Raw genomic sequence first — 13,608 nt, 5'->3', positions numbered from 1 at the left:
TTTAAACGTGGTTTCTTTTCATTCTTTGAATATGTTTATAATAGCTACTCTGAGGTCTTTGTCTGTTAAGTCTATCATCTGTACACCATGAGAAACTCTATTGATGGCTTTTTTCTTGTGTATGCAGCACATTCTCCTGTTTCTGTACATGTCTTATGGGGTTTGTTTGTTTGTTTAAAATTGGATATTTAGGATTCTATATTGTATTCCAGCCCTCTCCCACTCCATGTGATGGTTACTGTTGCTATTTCTCTTTGTTTGGTGACTTACCTGGACTAATTCTGTGATCTTTTCCCCTCACTGTAGCCACTGATGTCTCTGCTAATTTTTTGTTTGTTTTATTCTTGTTTTAATTTTAAGCCTGAGTCACCATAGTTTCATGGTCAGCCAATGCGTGGTCAGAGGTTATGATTAAACACCTTGAGCTGATGGCTTGGGTAATGCATTCAAAGTAGGCCTAGGCAGTCTACTGTTCTCATGTTCAGCCAGGGACAAGTAGCTTACTAGGGTCTGTTCTGACTCCTGCTGTTCTTACTGAGGTTCAGTAGATTCTTTTGAATAATGCTTCTCAATTTGTTGTACACCTTTGATCAATTTCCAAAGTCCTTAAATGGTTATTTTTCATCATTTTGTCCAGTTTTATCATTGCTTTTCCTGGAAAGGGTTTATTCAGCTCTTCATTCAGCCAATCTGGAAGTCCCACCTGTGCCTATAATAGAATTTTATCACCTCTCCATATTCCTCCTATATACTTTTTTCTACATAAAGTCTAGCCTTGTCTTGTTTTGTTTTTTTCCCCAGCCAAGCCATTAAAAGAAGTGTCAAACACTTGAGGACCAAGTAAAGGATACCCCTAAATAAAAGTTATGCTTATAATATGGGTTTGTTTTCTTCAAGTGAGGGATTTTGCATACTGAAAAATCTAGTGTCAAAATTAAAATTTGGGACAATATTACAGATTCAGCTAGATAATACTGTTTATTATTGCTGTATGTTTTGTGTAGTTTGTTTATTTTATGGACCTTTTTTGGTATGCTACTATTAATTTAGAGTAATTTAACAAATCCCAGCAAAACATATTTAAAATTATAATAGAGTTATATAGTAAAGACTTCTTTAGATATATAAATTACTTGAAATTTTGAACTTTTAATATATTTTTCTATATAGACAAGTCTTTTGCAAGAATATTCAAATCAAAATGAAGATCAGTATTTGAGTTGTAACCCAGATAATTAGAGGAAGGCTAAGAATTCTGAAAAATCTCTGAATTTAATTTCAGTGAATTAAAATATTTATAAGTTAATTTTCTCATCTTTGAATCAGTTTTATCTTTGATGCTTTGACTTCTGAAAGCAGTCTACTTGAGAGATGAACCTATCATAGATCCTCTTGTCTTTATTTTAGTCTCTAAGTCACTTTAGTTGTGAGTAAAAGCCTAAATTATTTTTAAAGTTGTGGGTAGTTCTCTTTGCTCTTCTTTAATTCTTATGGTCATAAACTTCACCCTAGCACTAATTACAATTATTTTCGTAATTTGACAGGAATTTTTGAGTTAACAGATCATAAAAAGCATCCTGCAGGAACCATCCATGTTATATTGAAATGGAAATTTGCTTACCTTCCCCCAAGTGGATCCATAACAACTGAAGACTTAGGAAATTTCATACTGAAAGCAGAGTCAGAAGCTGTTCAAAGACTGCCTCCAGCATCCTCTGTTAGCACGTTAATTGTAGTGAGTAACAGTGACTTTGAATTTCCTATAAAACTTAAGAAACAGTCAAAAAAAGAAAACATAGCTAAAGTTTATCTAAAATATATGTTCACTATACTCACTCTGATGTACTGGTTTATCTTAGGCACCAACACCTAAACCAAGACAACGTTTAACACCTGTAGAAAAGAAGGTATCTTTTGTGGATATCACACCACATCAGCCTTCTGTAAGTAGTAAACACTCAAAATAGTGATTTTTTTCCCCGTAGCAAACATTAGAAATAAATGATAGAGGTATAGTATACCCTACCTGATTTAAATAGAAACAGATGAATAAAATGCTTCTTTTCTCTTTAAAATGTCAGCTTTGTCACTTGGCACTGTGTAAGAGTGTTAAATGTGCTCACTCTTGCTAAATTCACCATGACTTTCACTTTGCCCCGAGCAGTCAATACTCAGCGCCCATTGGAATCTCCTAGGAACTTTTGACACAGTGGAATACTTGCTGCTTTTTCTCTTGGTCTCTTGGATCCCGTGCCTTCCTAGTTCTCCTCTAACTTGACCGGTTCTTCTTCTCACTCTCCCGGACCACATCTCTGAACGCTGAAATGCCTCAGCAGTCAAACTCCAGACCTAGACCCCTTCTCAGTCTTTATCTTCACTAGGAGATCCCAGCCCATGCCATAGTTTTAAAAAGCATCTATCTGCTGACACTTCCATATTTATAATCTTCAGTCTTGATCTTACTGCCAGATTCCATATTTATTTTCTTACTGCTTATTTCATGTGCTGTCTGGTTTCTAATAGGAACCTAAACCTACGTCTAAAAGCAAACCTGGTTTCGCCAACCCTCTTCCAATATTTTTCTGTCTTGGTTGTTTCCCCTTCTCAGTGAATGCCGTAATCGTTTACACAGCTGTGCGGCTGTGAAATTCTGGAGGCCTCCCCTTGACTCTCGTTTCTCACATCCCACAACTCGGCTCATCCGCAAGGCCCGTCAGCTGTACTTGCACAATATATCCTGAGTGCTCGTCACCTCCACCGTCACCGCTCAAGTCACCGTCATCTCTCACGGACATTTAAAGAAATGTTTGCTTTGTAATTGAGATAAACTTCTGTACAGTAAAGGACACAGATCTTAGGCGCACAGCTCAATGAATTTTTACATATGTGCAGCCCTGTATACCCACCACCCAAATCAAAATATTCTTTCTCCCCAGGGCTTAAAATAATACCTGGCATATACAAAACGTTTAATCTGTATGTGCTAAATAAATAAATTGAATAATTATTCAGGCCGTGTTTTATAGCTAGCATTTATTAAGTGCTTATTATCTGCCAGGCACTGAACTAAATGCTTTATATCCATTAAACTCATTTAATCCTCACAACAACCTTATGTTGTCCATATTAGAATTATTCCATTTAAAGATAGAGGAAGTAATGTTTACAGAGGTTAAGTAACTTGCTCAAGGTCAAAGTATTAGATCTAGGATTCAAATACAGGTAACCTGATTCCTAAGTAAATGATCCTTAATATAAAAAAGACATATAAATAGAGGTGTTTGTTGCAGTGTTAGTCATAATAGCTAAAAATCATGAGCTAGTTAAATGTCCAATGTTAGTGCAATGGTTCATTAAATCATGATACATGCACTCATTGTAATATTATGTTGTCATTAAAAATTATGTTTATGCAGGGGCCAGCCCAGTGGTGCAGCACTTCAGTGTGCACATTCCACTTCGCGGCCCAGGGTCCAGTGGTTCGGATCCCAGGTGCAGACATGGCACTGCTTGTCAAGCCATGCTGTGGTAGGCATCCCACATATAAAATAGAGAAAGATGGGTATGGATGTTAGCTCAGAGCCAGTCTTCTTCAGCAAAAAAAAAAAAAAAAAGGGACTGGCAGCAGATGTTAGCTCAGGGCTAATCTTCCTCCAAAAAAAGAAAAAATTATGTTTACCCAGAGTTTCATATCACAAGAAAATTTTGTAACACTGTTTTTTTTTTACGTAACGGGATATATTGTACTTATAATTACCACTGTGTAACCAAAAAAGTTTTTTATTTGCATTAAAAAGTAATTATAAAGAAAGAGAAGTCTAACTAATTATTAACAGATATTATCATTGGGTAATGGGAATATGGATTTTTATTAATGTCTTTTATATTTTCGTGTTTATCTTTCACATTTTCTATATTGGACATGTTTACTTTTAAAATAGCAAAACTGATAAACTATTTTAAAAATAAACATCAGTTTATAAACCCTGAATAAATGGTTGGCTATAAATTGACATTTGATACAATAAAAAGATAATGTTGATCATAGAAAGTACATGCCTATTTTAGCATATACAATTTTTTTTCATTTTCTTGCTGAGAAAGATTTGCCCTGAGCTAACATCCATTGCCCATCTTCTTTTTTTGCTTGAAGAATGTTAGCCCTGAGCTAACATCTGTGCCAGTCTTCCTCTTTTTTGTATGTGGATCGCCACCACAGCATGGCTGATGAGTGGTGTAGGTCTGCACCTGGGATCCAAACCCATGAACCCAAACCACCAAAACAGAGCACACTGAACTGAACTGAACCACTATGCCACGGGGCTGGCCCCTAGCATATACAGTTTTTTAGATTACATGCGTAATGTATAATCATCATAGAAATATTAGAAAATACAAATAAACAAAAATAAAAATAGTAAAAAAAATTTCCCCAAATCTATATATCAGAGAGAATTTTGGTGAATTTACTTTCATATTTTTTCCCATGGAAATATACACACGTTTGTCTATTTGCATGTTTGTTTTTTAACAAAATAGTATAGAACTACATATATTCTTCTATAGCTAGCTTTTTTACTCATCATTATATTGTGTACTCTCTTTAATGTCAGTAAGTACAGATCTGCATTATTATTTTTCATGGTTACATAGAACTCAGGTATTTGGATGTACCATATTTTATTTAACTAATGCCACATTGTTGGACATTTGCATTGTTTTCACTTTTTTGCAACTATAAACGATGCTTCAATGAAGTGCACGTGCAGTTCTTACATTGCATATGTGTATCATGAAGAATATCAACCATTTTGCTGAAATGCACTAACTAAATTCAGTGTCCTATGGGTAACTACTATATTTGCTCTTAATTTTTATTAGTGCCTATACATATTATGAAAAAGTCTTAGGATGATTTGGGATTTAGCAATAAATACAAAGTAACATACATGCATGTTTATACATTAATATAAGGAGACCTCTTCTCCTCCTGAAGACATGAAGGAAGTTTCACCAGAAGTGGAGCATACACCAGAAATAGAAATTAATATGCCAGCTGTTTCACATATTCCCGAGGTTTGTATTTGTATTAAATTATTTTGAAAGGTTTAATTTGTTTCTTAAAGATTTTGTCTTTGTATTGACATGAATCAGGAAATCGTAGCATTGAACCTATTATTACATGACTTCCCTGGAATAGAAAAGTCAAAAATATGACAAATGTAGCAGCTGCAATTATGCTGATACTAGCAGATAGTAAATACATATGTGAATTAAAGTATTAATGTGAAATTCATTTTCATATTAGTGTTCTTTTCATTCTTAGTTTATAATCAGATTTTCATTTATCTGCCTATTTTCATTTGTACAATTTAAGTGATTATTTTCCAATGAATCATGTATAGATGTTGCATGTCTGTATGTTTGTCTCAAGTTTGCATGCTTTATTATCAAATGCATCAGCAAGAATGCTATAAATGTGATCTAAGCAATAATAAATATATCAGTGTGCATTCATTTCTTCAGGTTTCTCAAGAAAGCAGCATAGATAAGGTAAAAGAGAATATTGAGAAAGTGCAACAAGGAAAAGATGATGATGTGTCCTTACTGTCCGAGGGTCAGCTTGCAGAACGAAGTTTGCCTTCTTCTGAAGATGAAACGGAAATAACTGAAGAATTGGAACCAGAAGGTGACTTTCTTTTTGTTAATGTTATTTACTTGACTCCTTGTGTCATGTAACCGTTAGAGCGTACCTCATGGAACATCTTCATTTTGTAGTGGCTCTACTTCACAGTACTGCTTTGGGGTTTTTTTTGTGAGGAAGATTCACCCTGAGCTAACATCCATTGCCAGTCTTCCTCTTCTTTCTTTTGCTTGAGCAAGCTTAGCCCTGAGCTAACATCTGTGCCAGTCTTCCCCTCTTTTGTATGCGGGCTGCCTCCACAGCATGGCTGATGAGTGAAGTAGTTCTCCACTCAGGACCCAAACCTGTGAACCCAGGCCACCAAAGCAGAGCGTGCAGAACTTGAACCACTCGGCCAGGGGGGCGGCCCCCACAATACCTATTTCTTGGCAGAAATAATGGGATATAGTTCAGTGTAGTTGGCTATGGTCAGGTGAAATTCTTCCATATCTTCTTATCTCAACTGGGAGAGCCACAACAGAATGCAAGTATTATTTCTGGCCATAATCCCAATTTATATTTTAAATGGCTGTATATTCTCTTTGAGTTCAGTACTATCATCTGGATTATTCTAGAGGACTTGACTTTTTAAAAATTAAAACTAAGAACTCAGACAAAAAATGACAACTTATGATTTAATTTATGTAAATATCTAGAAAACGCAAACTTGTCTACGGTGACAGAAAGCGGTTAAGTGCTTGTCTAGGGTAGGACAAATGGGAGGAAAGAGATGATAAAGGAACAGGACATAACTTCAGGGGTGATGGATATGTTCACTATGTTAATTGTGGTGGTGGTTTCATGGAATTATATATATGTCAAAATACCAAGTTTTGCACTTTAAATGTATACAGTTTATTGTATGTCAAATTTATCACAACAAAACTGTAAAACTTTTTAAAATGTTTGTAAGTGGTAAGAATAACTTGATTTTTACACGACACTACTGGTTAAGCTATTACAAAGCACCTATTACCATGTCCTTCTCTTTAAAAAAATTACTTTTTAAATTCATATTAGAACAGCTATATTTTTATTTCCTTTATTTCTACCAGAACTAAACTTGGGATTTTCAATCTTTTTTCTCTCTTTTCTAAAATGTAATGTAAATGTAACTCTCTCTGCTGCTAAAAAAGTGCAGACATGATTTTCCTACTGTTCTTTTAAGGTTATCCTTATAAGGTATGCTTATTTCTCTCTGTTTCACAATGTACAGATATATATTTGGTTTAACAGATTTAAACCAATAAAATTTTATTTTTTAACAGATGAAGAAGACAGATCAGCTTCTGACAGTGATGAGTGTATTATTCCAGGTCCTGTCTCCAGGAGTATCAAACAGGTCAGCAGCCAAATGCCAACTACAAATGGTTTGAAATAAAGTTGCTTTTCATTCATAGCATGTTAATCTTCATATATGAAAATCTTAAGACAAAAATATTTCTGGAAAAGTTTTAATGTTTTGTCATAATCTTATCCAGATAATCATCTCGTACAAGAAAACTTTACAGTTTCACGACGTAATGAGCCTTCACCGGCAGGCATTATTTTGGCTTACATGTCAAGAGTACCTAACATATCAGTAGCTTCAAGAGTTAACTTGCTAAAACCAATTGACTTCCCTGACTCCTTTTCAGAACCGTTGTACAAAGATGTACTAAATCAAATCTGAACTTTAAAGAATTCCAAATGTGAGATTGCATTTCACACTATAATAACTCGCATTTGTGAATTCATAGACTATTCATATCTAAATATGTCCACTGATAAATTGTTAAAGTTATTTCATTTCTGCCAAAAAGTTAAACCTTCTTAGAAGGTAATGAATCTCATATAGGTATACTTTGCTTGTTTTGTAGCACCTTGCTGAAAAGTAGTATATAAATTGAAATTTTGAAAAGAAAATTATACTTTAATTTATATGGAAAGTGTACCACTTACCAGAGCATTTTTTATTGTAAGGAGAGAAAAAGTTTTTGTAAAGTGAATGTAATTAAAGTAAAAAGTCCTAATGTTTTCTGTTCATCTACATTAATTTTCCTGAAATGATTAATTGTACTCCTTTCTTTAGAATTTCTACTTTATTGGTAAGAATTACAATATTTCTTTCAACTCTTAAAATCTCATATTTGTAGCTTAATCTCTCTGCAGAACAAACCCATAGAACAGAACATTTCAGTTGTTGCAGATGTCTCCATAGAGAAATCCTTTGTTTCTGTGAGTGATAATTGCAAACAGAATATATCATCTGTCCAAAGTTTTATCATGATTATATAATTATTAATTATAATAACATCATCTAAACTATAGCATCCTAATATATGGCATCTTTATCATTCAAAATTCATAAATCAAGGAAGGAATCTTCATATAGTTGCCTAAAGACTTTTAATTATAGCATTTAGGTCAATTTAGTTTAATTTTTTGGCTTTATCAAATCTGAAATTGTTAAATTATCGTATCAAGCTAATTAATAGAAATCTCAAAATTCTCGGAAATTTTGATAATGGGAAAATGGGACTCCTGTGTGGGATTTAGCTTTATAGCCATTTATATTAGTCAGGGTTTTCCAGAAAAACAGAACCAAAAGGATGTATATGTAGTCCTACTTTGCTTAACAGTGGGAATCCGTTCTGAGAAATGTGTCATTAGGAGATTTCCCTGTTACGTGGACATCATAGAATGTACTCACACAAACCTAGATGGGACAGCCTACCATATGGTACTAAGCCATATGGTGCTGATCTTATGGGACCATCATCACATATACAGTTCGTCGTTGACCAAAATGTCATTATGCGGCACATGACTGTATATAGAAAATGATTTATTATAAGGAATTGTCCTATGTGATTATGGAGACTCTGAAGTCCCCAGATCTGCATTCTACAAGCTAGAGAGTCAGTGGTGTAGTTCCTGTCCAAGTCTGAAGACCTCAGGAAAACTGATCGTATAAATTCCAGTCCAAAAGCAGGCAGGCAGGAGACCTAAGAAAAGTAGATATTTCACTTCAAGTGCAAAGGCATGAGAAGGCCAATGTCCCAGATCAGTGCAGCTAGGCAAGAGGAGTTCCCTCTTACTCACCCTGTATGTTCTATTCAGGTCTTGAATTGATTGGATGAAACGCATCCACATTAGGGAGGGTAATCTGCTTTACTCAGACTACCTGTTCAAATCTAATCTCATCCGGAAACACCCTCACAGACACACCCAGAACGTTTGACCAAATGTCTGGGCACCTCGTGCCCAGTTAAATTGACACATAAAATTAACCATCACATCATTTTACTAAGAACCCTCCATTTATTGCATCAAGAGTAGTAAGCCTGCATGTTTGATTCAGACATTTCTTTCTCACATATCATTAGTTCTTCTGCAAGACTTTGACTTCTTCATCAGGATTTTGCCATACCTATATGATTTAGCCTTTTGAACATAAGAATGTGAGAAATGAGATACCGAATCAGTCCTAGGGTCTAAAAAGGCAGGTACTAAGGGATATATTTATCTGGTCAATCTAGTAACAGCATTCATCCTTCTTGTTATAACTCAGTAATTTCCAGGGATTCACCATCTACAATTTGTGATCACTCCTCCCTACAGAAGTAAATACAATATTCTGCTCCTGCCCTCAGGGAGCATCAACATTAATCAGGAAGATGTACTCGTGAAAAGTCAAGTAGTAATCAGCAGTTAAATTACAATAGAAAACAATGCTAGGAGATAGTACCAATAATTAATACCATAGTCAGATATTTAAACTAAAGAATACTTAGCTGTTTTCTGGCCCATCACCCTCATTTTCTAAATAAGTAAACTGAGATCTTGAGAGAGATAGTGACTTGCTCCCAATTATGCCACTAATTAAAGAAGTTCAGAGAAGGAAAAATTTGGAGTGATTTTTTAATAGACTTCATGGAAGATATCCCCACGAGCTGGCCCACCCGCCCTCCTTCGCTTTCTTGTGGGCTGCATGTCTGCTTTTTGTCATTTTAAGCTAACTTTCTGTGCTTCACTTGCTTGTTACCCAAAGATAGAGAAAAATGCCCAGCCCCAAGGAGAAAGATCTGATTAGCCAAGTCTGCCTCTTAATTCGGTCCATCGTTATCAGTTGTGCACCCTTGATCCATTCGGCTATGGCCAGTCACACAGTAAAAAGGAGTGTCCAGTAGGGAGAAAAATCACTTGCATCTCTAATACAGACAGGGATGCACATTGTGTGTTTCAGAAGTCAAAAATACACTAACTAGAGCAGACTTTCTGTATAAAGGGATAGAAAGCCTCAGTTACAATGCAGAAGGCTAAATGTTTTAGATTTTATCCTATAGATACCAGAGAGACAATGCAGTAGTTAATTTTATGTTGTAAACATCATATTCATCATCTAAAAGTAACTTTCATAGTATGGGAAAATGTCTAAATTATACTGCCTTGGACCAGTGATTCTCAACTGGGACAGTTTTGTCCCCCAAGGGACATTTGTCAATGTCAGGAGACATTTTTGGTTGTCACCCAGGGAGGGACTGCTACTGGCATCTAGCAGGTAGAGGTCAGGGTTGCTGCTAAACATGCTGCAATGCCCAGGACATACAAGAAAGAACTATCTTCACCCAAATGTCAATAGTTCTGAGGTTGAGAAATCCTATATTAGAACCATGTGCATATTGGCAACATTGCCAGCGTCTCAGTGGAATTGTACATTGCTCTTAGCTAAGGTAGAATAAAGAACTTTAACAACTAACTTTCTTGAAAGAACTGTTCCTCTAAAATATTCAACTAATTCTAATGTATAGATATATTTTTCCTTTGGAATAAACTGGGTTTTTTTCTTATTACTTCTGGGAAAGTAATTTGTGTTGCTTTGCTACAGCTTAATATAGCCTTTACTGCCATTCCAAAATGTGATTTCCAATAATGGTTTTACATGCCAGCTCGAATGTGTGAACATCATTTAAAGCAAGAAACTTCCCTAAGTAATGCTTTGTTTCTCAGTAGCCATTAGTCAGCTCCCATGTGCTTTTAAAAATTCTACTCTTGGGGCTGGCCCACTCGCACAGTGGTTAAGTGCGCACGTTCTGCTTCGGCAGCCCAGAGTTCTCCAGTTCAGATCCTGGGTGTGGACATGGCACCGCTTGGCAAGCCATGCTGTGGTAGGTGTCCCACATATAAAGTAGAGGAAGATGGGCGTGGATGTTAGCTCAGGGCCAGTCTTCCTCAGCAAAAAGAAGAGGATTGGCAGCAGTTAGCCCAGGGCTAATCTTCCAAAAGAAAAAAAATCCTACTCTTGACAAATGGCATCAGCAACATGGCAGAGTGAGCTGTTCCCTTTATCTCTCCACCTTTGAACTATAACTAAATGGACATTCAGTGACTGATGGAGGAAACCCACACAGCACAACAGGACACCTGAGAGACCAACACAACTATACATCTGAAGGTGGATGGACTGGCACCATGGGAAGTGGTGGAGATAGGTGAGCACTCCCCTACCCTTCCCCAGCAGCACCTGAACACTTTCCCAGCCATCACAAGCACCCATAATACCGCCACAGCCCTGAAAGTGGGAACGTGCCTCAGCACAACTGTGGGTAGGGGCCACAACAGCCTGGGACTCATGCACAAATGCTTTCCCAGACGGTAGGAGAGCCCACCTTTCCACCACAGTTCCAACAAGTGACCCAGGCTCAGACACCATGAAGAAGCCCTGCCACCAAGCACAGTGGCTGGCATGACTGTAAGCAGAGATGGTGGCAGATGTGCGCACATGCGAGCACTTTCCTGGCCAGCATGAGCGCCTATAGAACCGCTGCAGCCCCACAAGTGGGAACGCGCCTTGGTGCAGCGGTACCTCGAGCCTGGTTGGGAATGCTTTCCCAGCCAGTGGGACTATCCTCTATACCACACAGCTTCCAGCAGACAGGGTGAAATCAGAAACACAGCTCTTGCTTCCCTCCACGGTTGCAGGTGGAATCAGCGACCTGATACTACTACAAATACACTGCCAAAAGATTAGTTCATGAAACACCATGAGAAACCACAGCAACAATTCAGTGCAGAAGAGAGTGACAAATCTCCAGAAACCAACCCTGAAGTCACAGAAATTTACAATCTAAATGACAGAGAATTCAAAATAGCTGTCATAAAGAGACTCAGCAAGTTACAAGAAAATTCAGAAAGACAGTTCAGTGAGCTCAGGAATAAAATTAATGAAAAGAAGAAATACTTCACCAAAGAGATTGAGACTATGAAAAACGAAGCCAAATAGAAATTCTGGATATGAAGAATACAATTAATGAGAAAAAATAATCTAGAATCCTTAAAAAATAAACCTGATGTTGTGGAGGAAAGAATTAGTGAGTTAGAGGATAGAAATACAGAAACGCTTCAAGTGGAGGAGGAGAGACTAAGACTAAAAAAAATGAAGGAATTCTTCAAGAAATAGCCAACTCAATTAGGAAAAGTATCATAAGGATTATAGGTATTCCAGAGGGAGAAAGGAGCAGAGAGCGTGTTCAAAGAAATAATAGCTGAGAACGTTCCAAACCTGCAGAAGGAACTGAACCTACAAATACATGAAGCCAACAAAACTCCTAATTACTTCAATGCTAAAAGACCTACTCCAAGGCATATAATAATAAAACTGGCAAAAGTCAATGACAAAAAATATTAAGGGTAGCAGGCAGAAGAAAATAACCTACAAAGGAATCCCCATCAGGTTTTCAGTGGATTTATCTGCAGAAACCTTACAAGCTAGGAGAGACTGAAATGGCATATTCAAAATATCAAAGACAAAAACTTTCAGCCAAGAATACTCTATCCAGCAAAACTATCCTTCAGATACAGTGGAAAAATAAAAGCATTGCCAGATAAACAAAAGCTGAGGGACTTCATTGCCACTAGACCTCCCTTACAAGAAATGATAAAGGAAGCCCTTATACCTGAAACAAAAAGGCAAACGTCTACAAATCTTTGCGCAAGGAGATAAACAGACAGACAAAATAAGAAAACTGCAGCTGTCTTTCAGAACATGGTAGCAAATACTTAATTATAAGTTGAAGAGAAGGAAAGCATCGAAAGTAACTATAAACACTTCAACTTAGTCACAAACTCAAAATGCTAAACAGAATAATTTGTGACAACAATAACTCAGAAGGGGAAAAGGAAAGAGATGGAACCTGCTTGGGTTAAGGGAGATAAGAGGCTATCAGAAAATGGACTGTCTCATCTACAAGATCTTTAATACAAACCTCACAGTAACCACTAAATAAAAAATCACAGCAGAGCCACAATTCATTAAAAAAAAAAAAAGAGAGAGAGAGAACCTCCACAGAAAACCACCAGAGTGAGATGGCAATCAGAAACACAAAGGAAGAGAAACAAGTAAAATATAGAACAATTGGAAAACAAGACATAAAAGGGCAGTATTAGGCCCTCATATATCAATAATCACTCTAAATGTAAATGGATTGAATTCTCCAATCAAAAGACACAGAGTAGGGGCCAGCCTGGTAGCATGGCGGTTAAGTTTGTGCTCTCCACTTCAGCAGCCCAGGGTTTGCGGGTTCAGATCCTAGGCACAGACGTACATGCTATTCATCAAGCCATGTTGTAGCAGTGTCCCACATCCAAAATAGAGGAAGATTGGCAACAGATGTTAGCTCAGTGACAATCTTCCTCACCAAAAAAAAAAAAAGAGAGAGTGACTTGATGGATTAGAAAACAAGATCCAACAATATGCTGCCTCCAGGAAATATTTCAGCTCTAAAGACAAACCTAGGCTCAGAGTGACGGGATGGAAGACAACACTCCAAGCAAATGGCAAGCAAAAGAAAGCAGGTGTTGCCGTACTTATATCAGACAGAGCAAACTTCAAGATAAAAAAGGTAATGAGAGACAAAGAGGGGCAATATATAATGATAACAGGG

The 13,608-nt window shown here is 36.8% G+C and overlaps 1 protein-coding gene across 1 annotated transcript in view; it reads left to right on the top strand.

Moving 5' to 3' along the window:
* Window positions 1-13,608, top strand: part of RPGRIP1L (RPGRIP1 like) — a 104,725-nt gene that overhangs the window by 53,239 nt on the left and 37,878 nt on the right. Inside the window, exons 18-22 of the mRNA XM_008513157.2 lie at window positions 1,545-1,735; window positions 1,860-1,943; window positions 4,975-5,076; window positions 5,527-5,689; window positions 6,952-7,025. Coding sequence (XP_008511379.2) covers window positions 1,545-1,735; window positions 1,860-1,943; window positions 4,975-5,076; window positions 5,527-5,689; window positions 6,952-7,025 — 614 coding nt within the window. The remainder of the gene's footprint in view (window positions 1-1,544; window positions 1,736-1,859; window positions 1,944-4,974; window positions 5,077-5,526; window positions 5,690-6,951; window positions 7,026-13,608) is intronic.

Source organism: Equus przewalskii, chromosome 3, assembly GCF_037783145.1.
Source record: "Equus przewalskii isolate Varuska chromosome 3, EquPr2, whole genome shotgun sequence".
NCBI lineage: Eukaryota > Metazoa > Chordata > Mammalia > Perissodactyla > Equidae > Equus > Equus przewalskii.
Note: the sequence above shows the minus strand (reverse complement) of the source record. Positions and strands in the feature narration are given on the sequence as shown.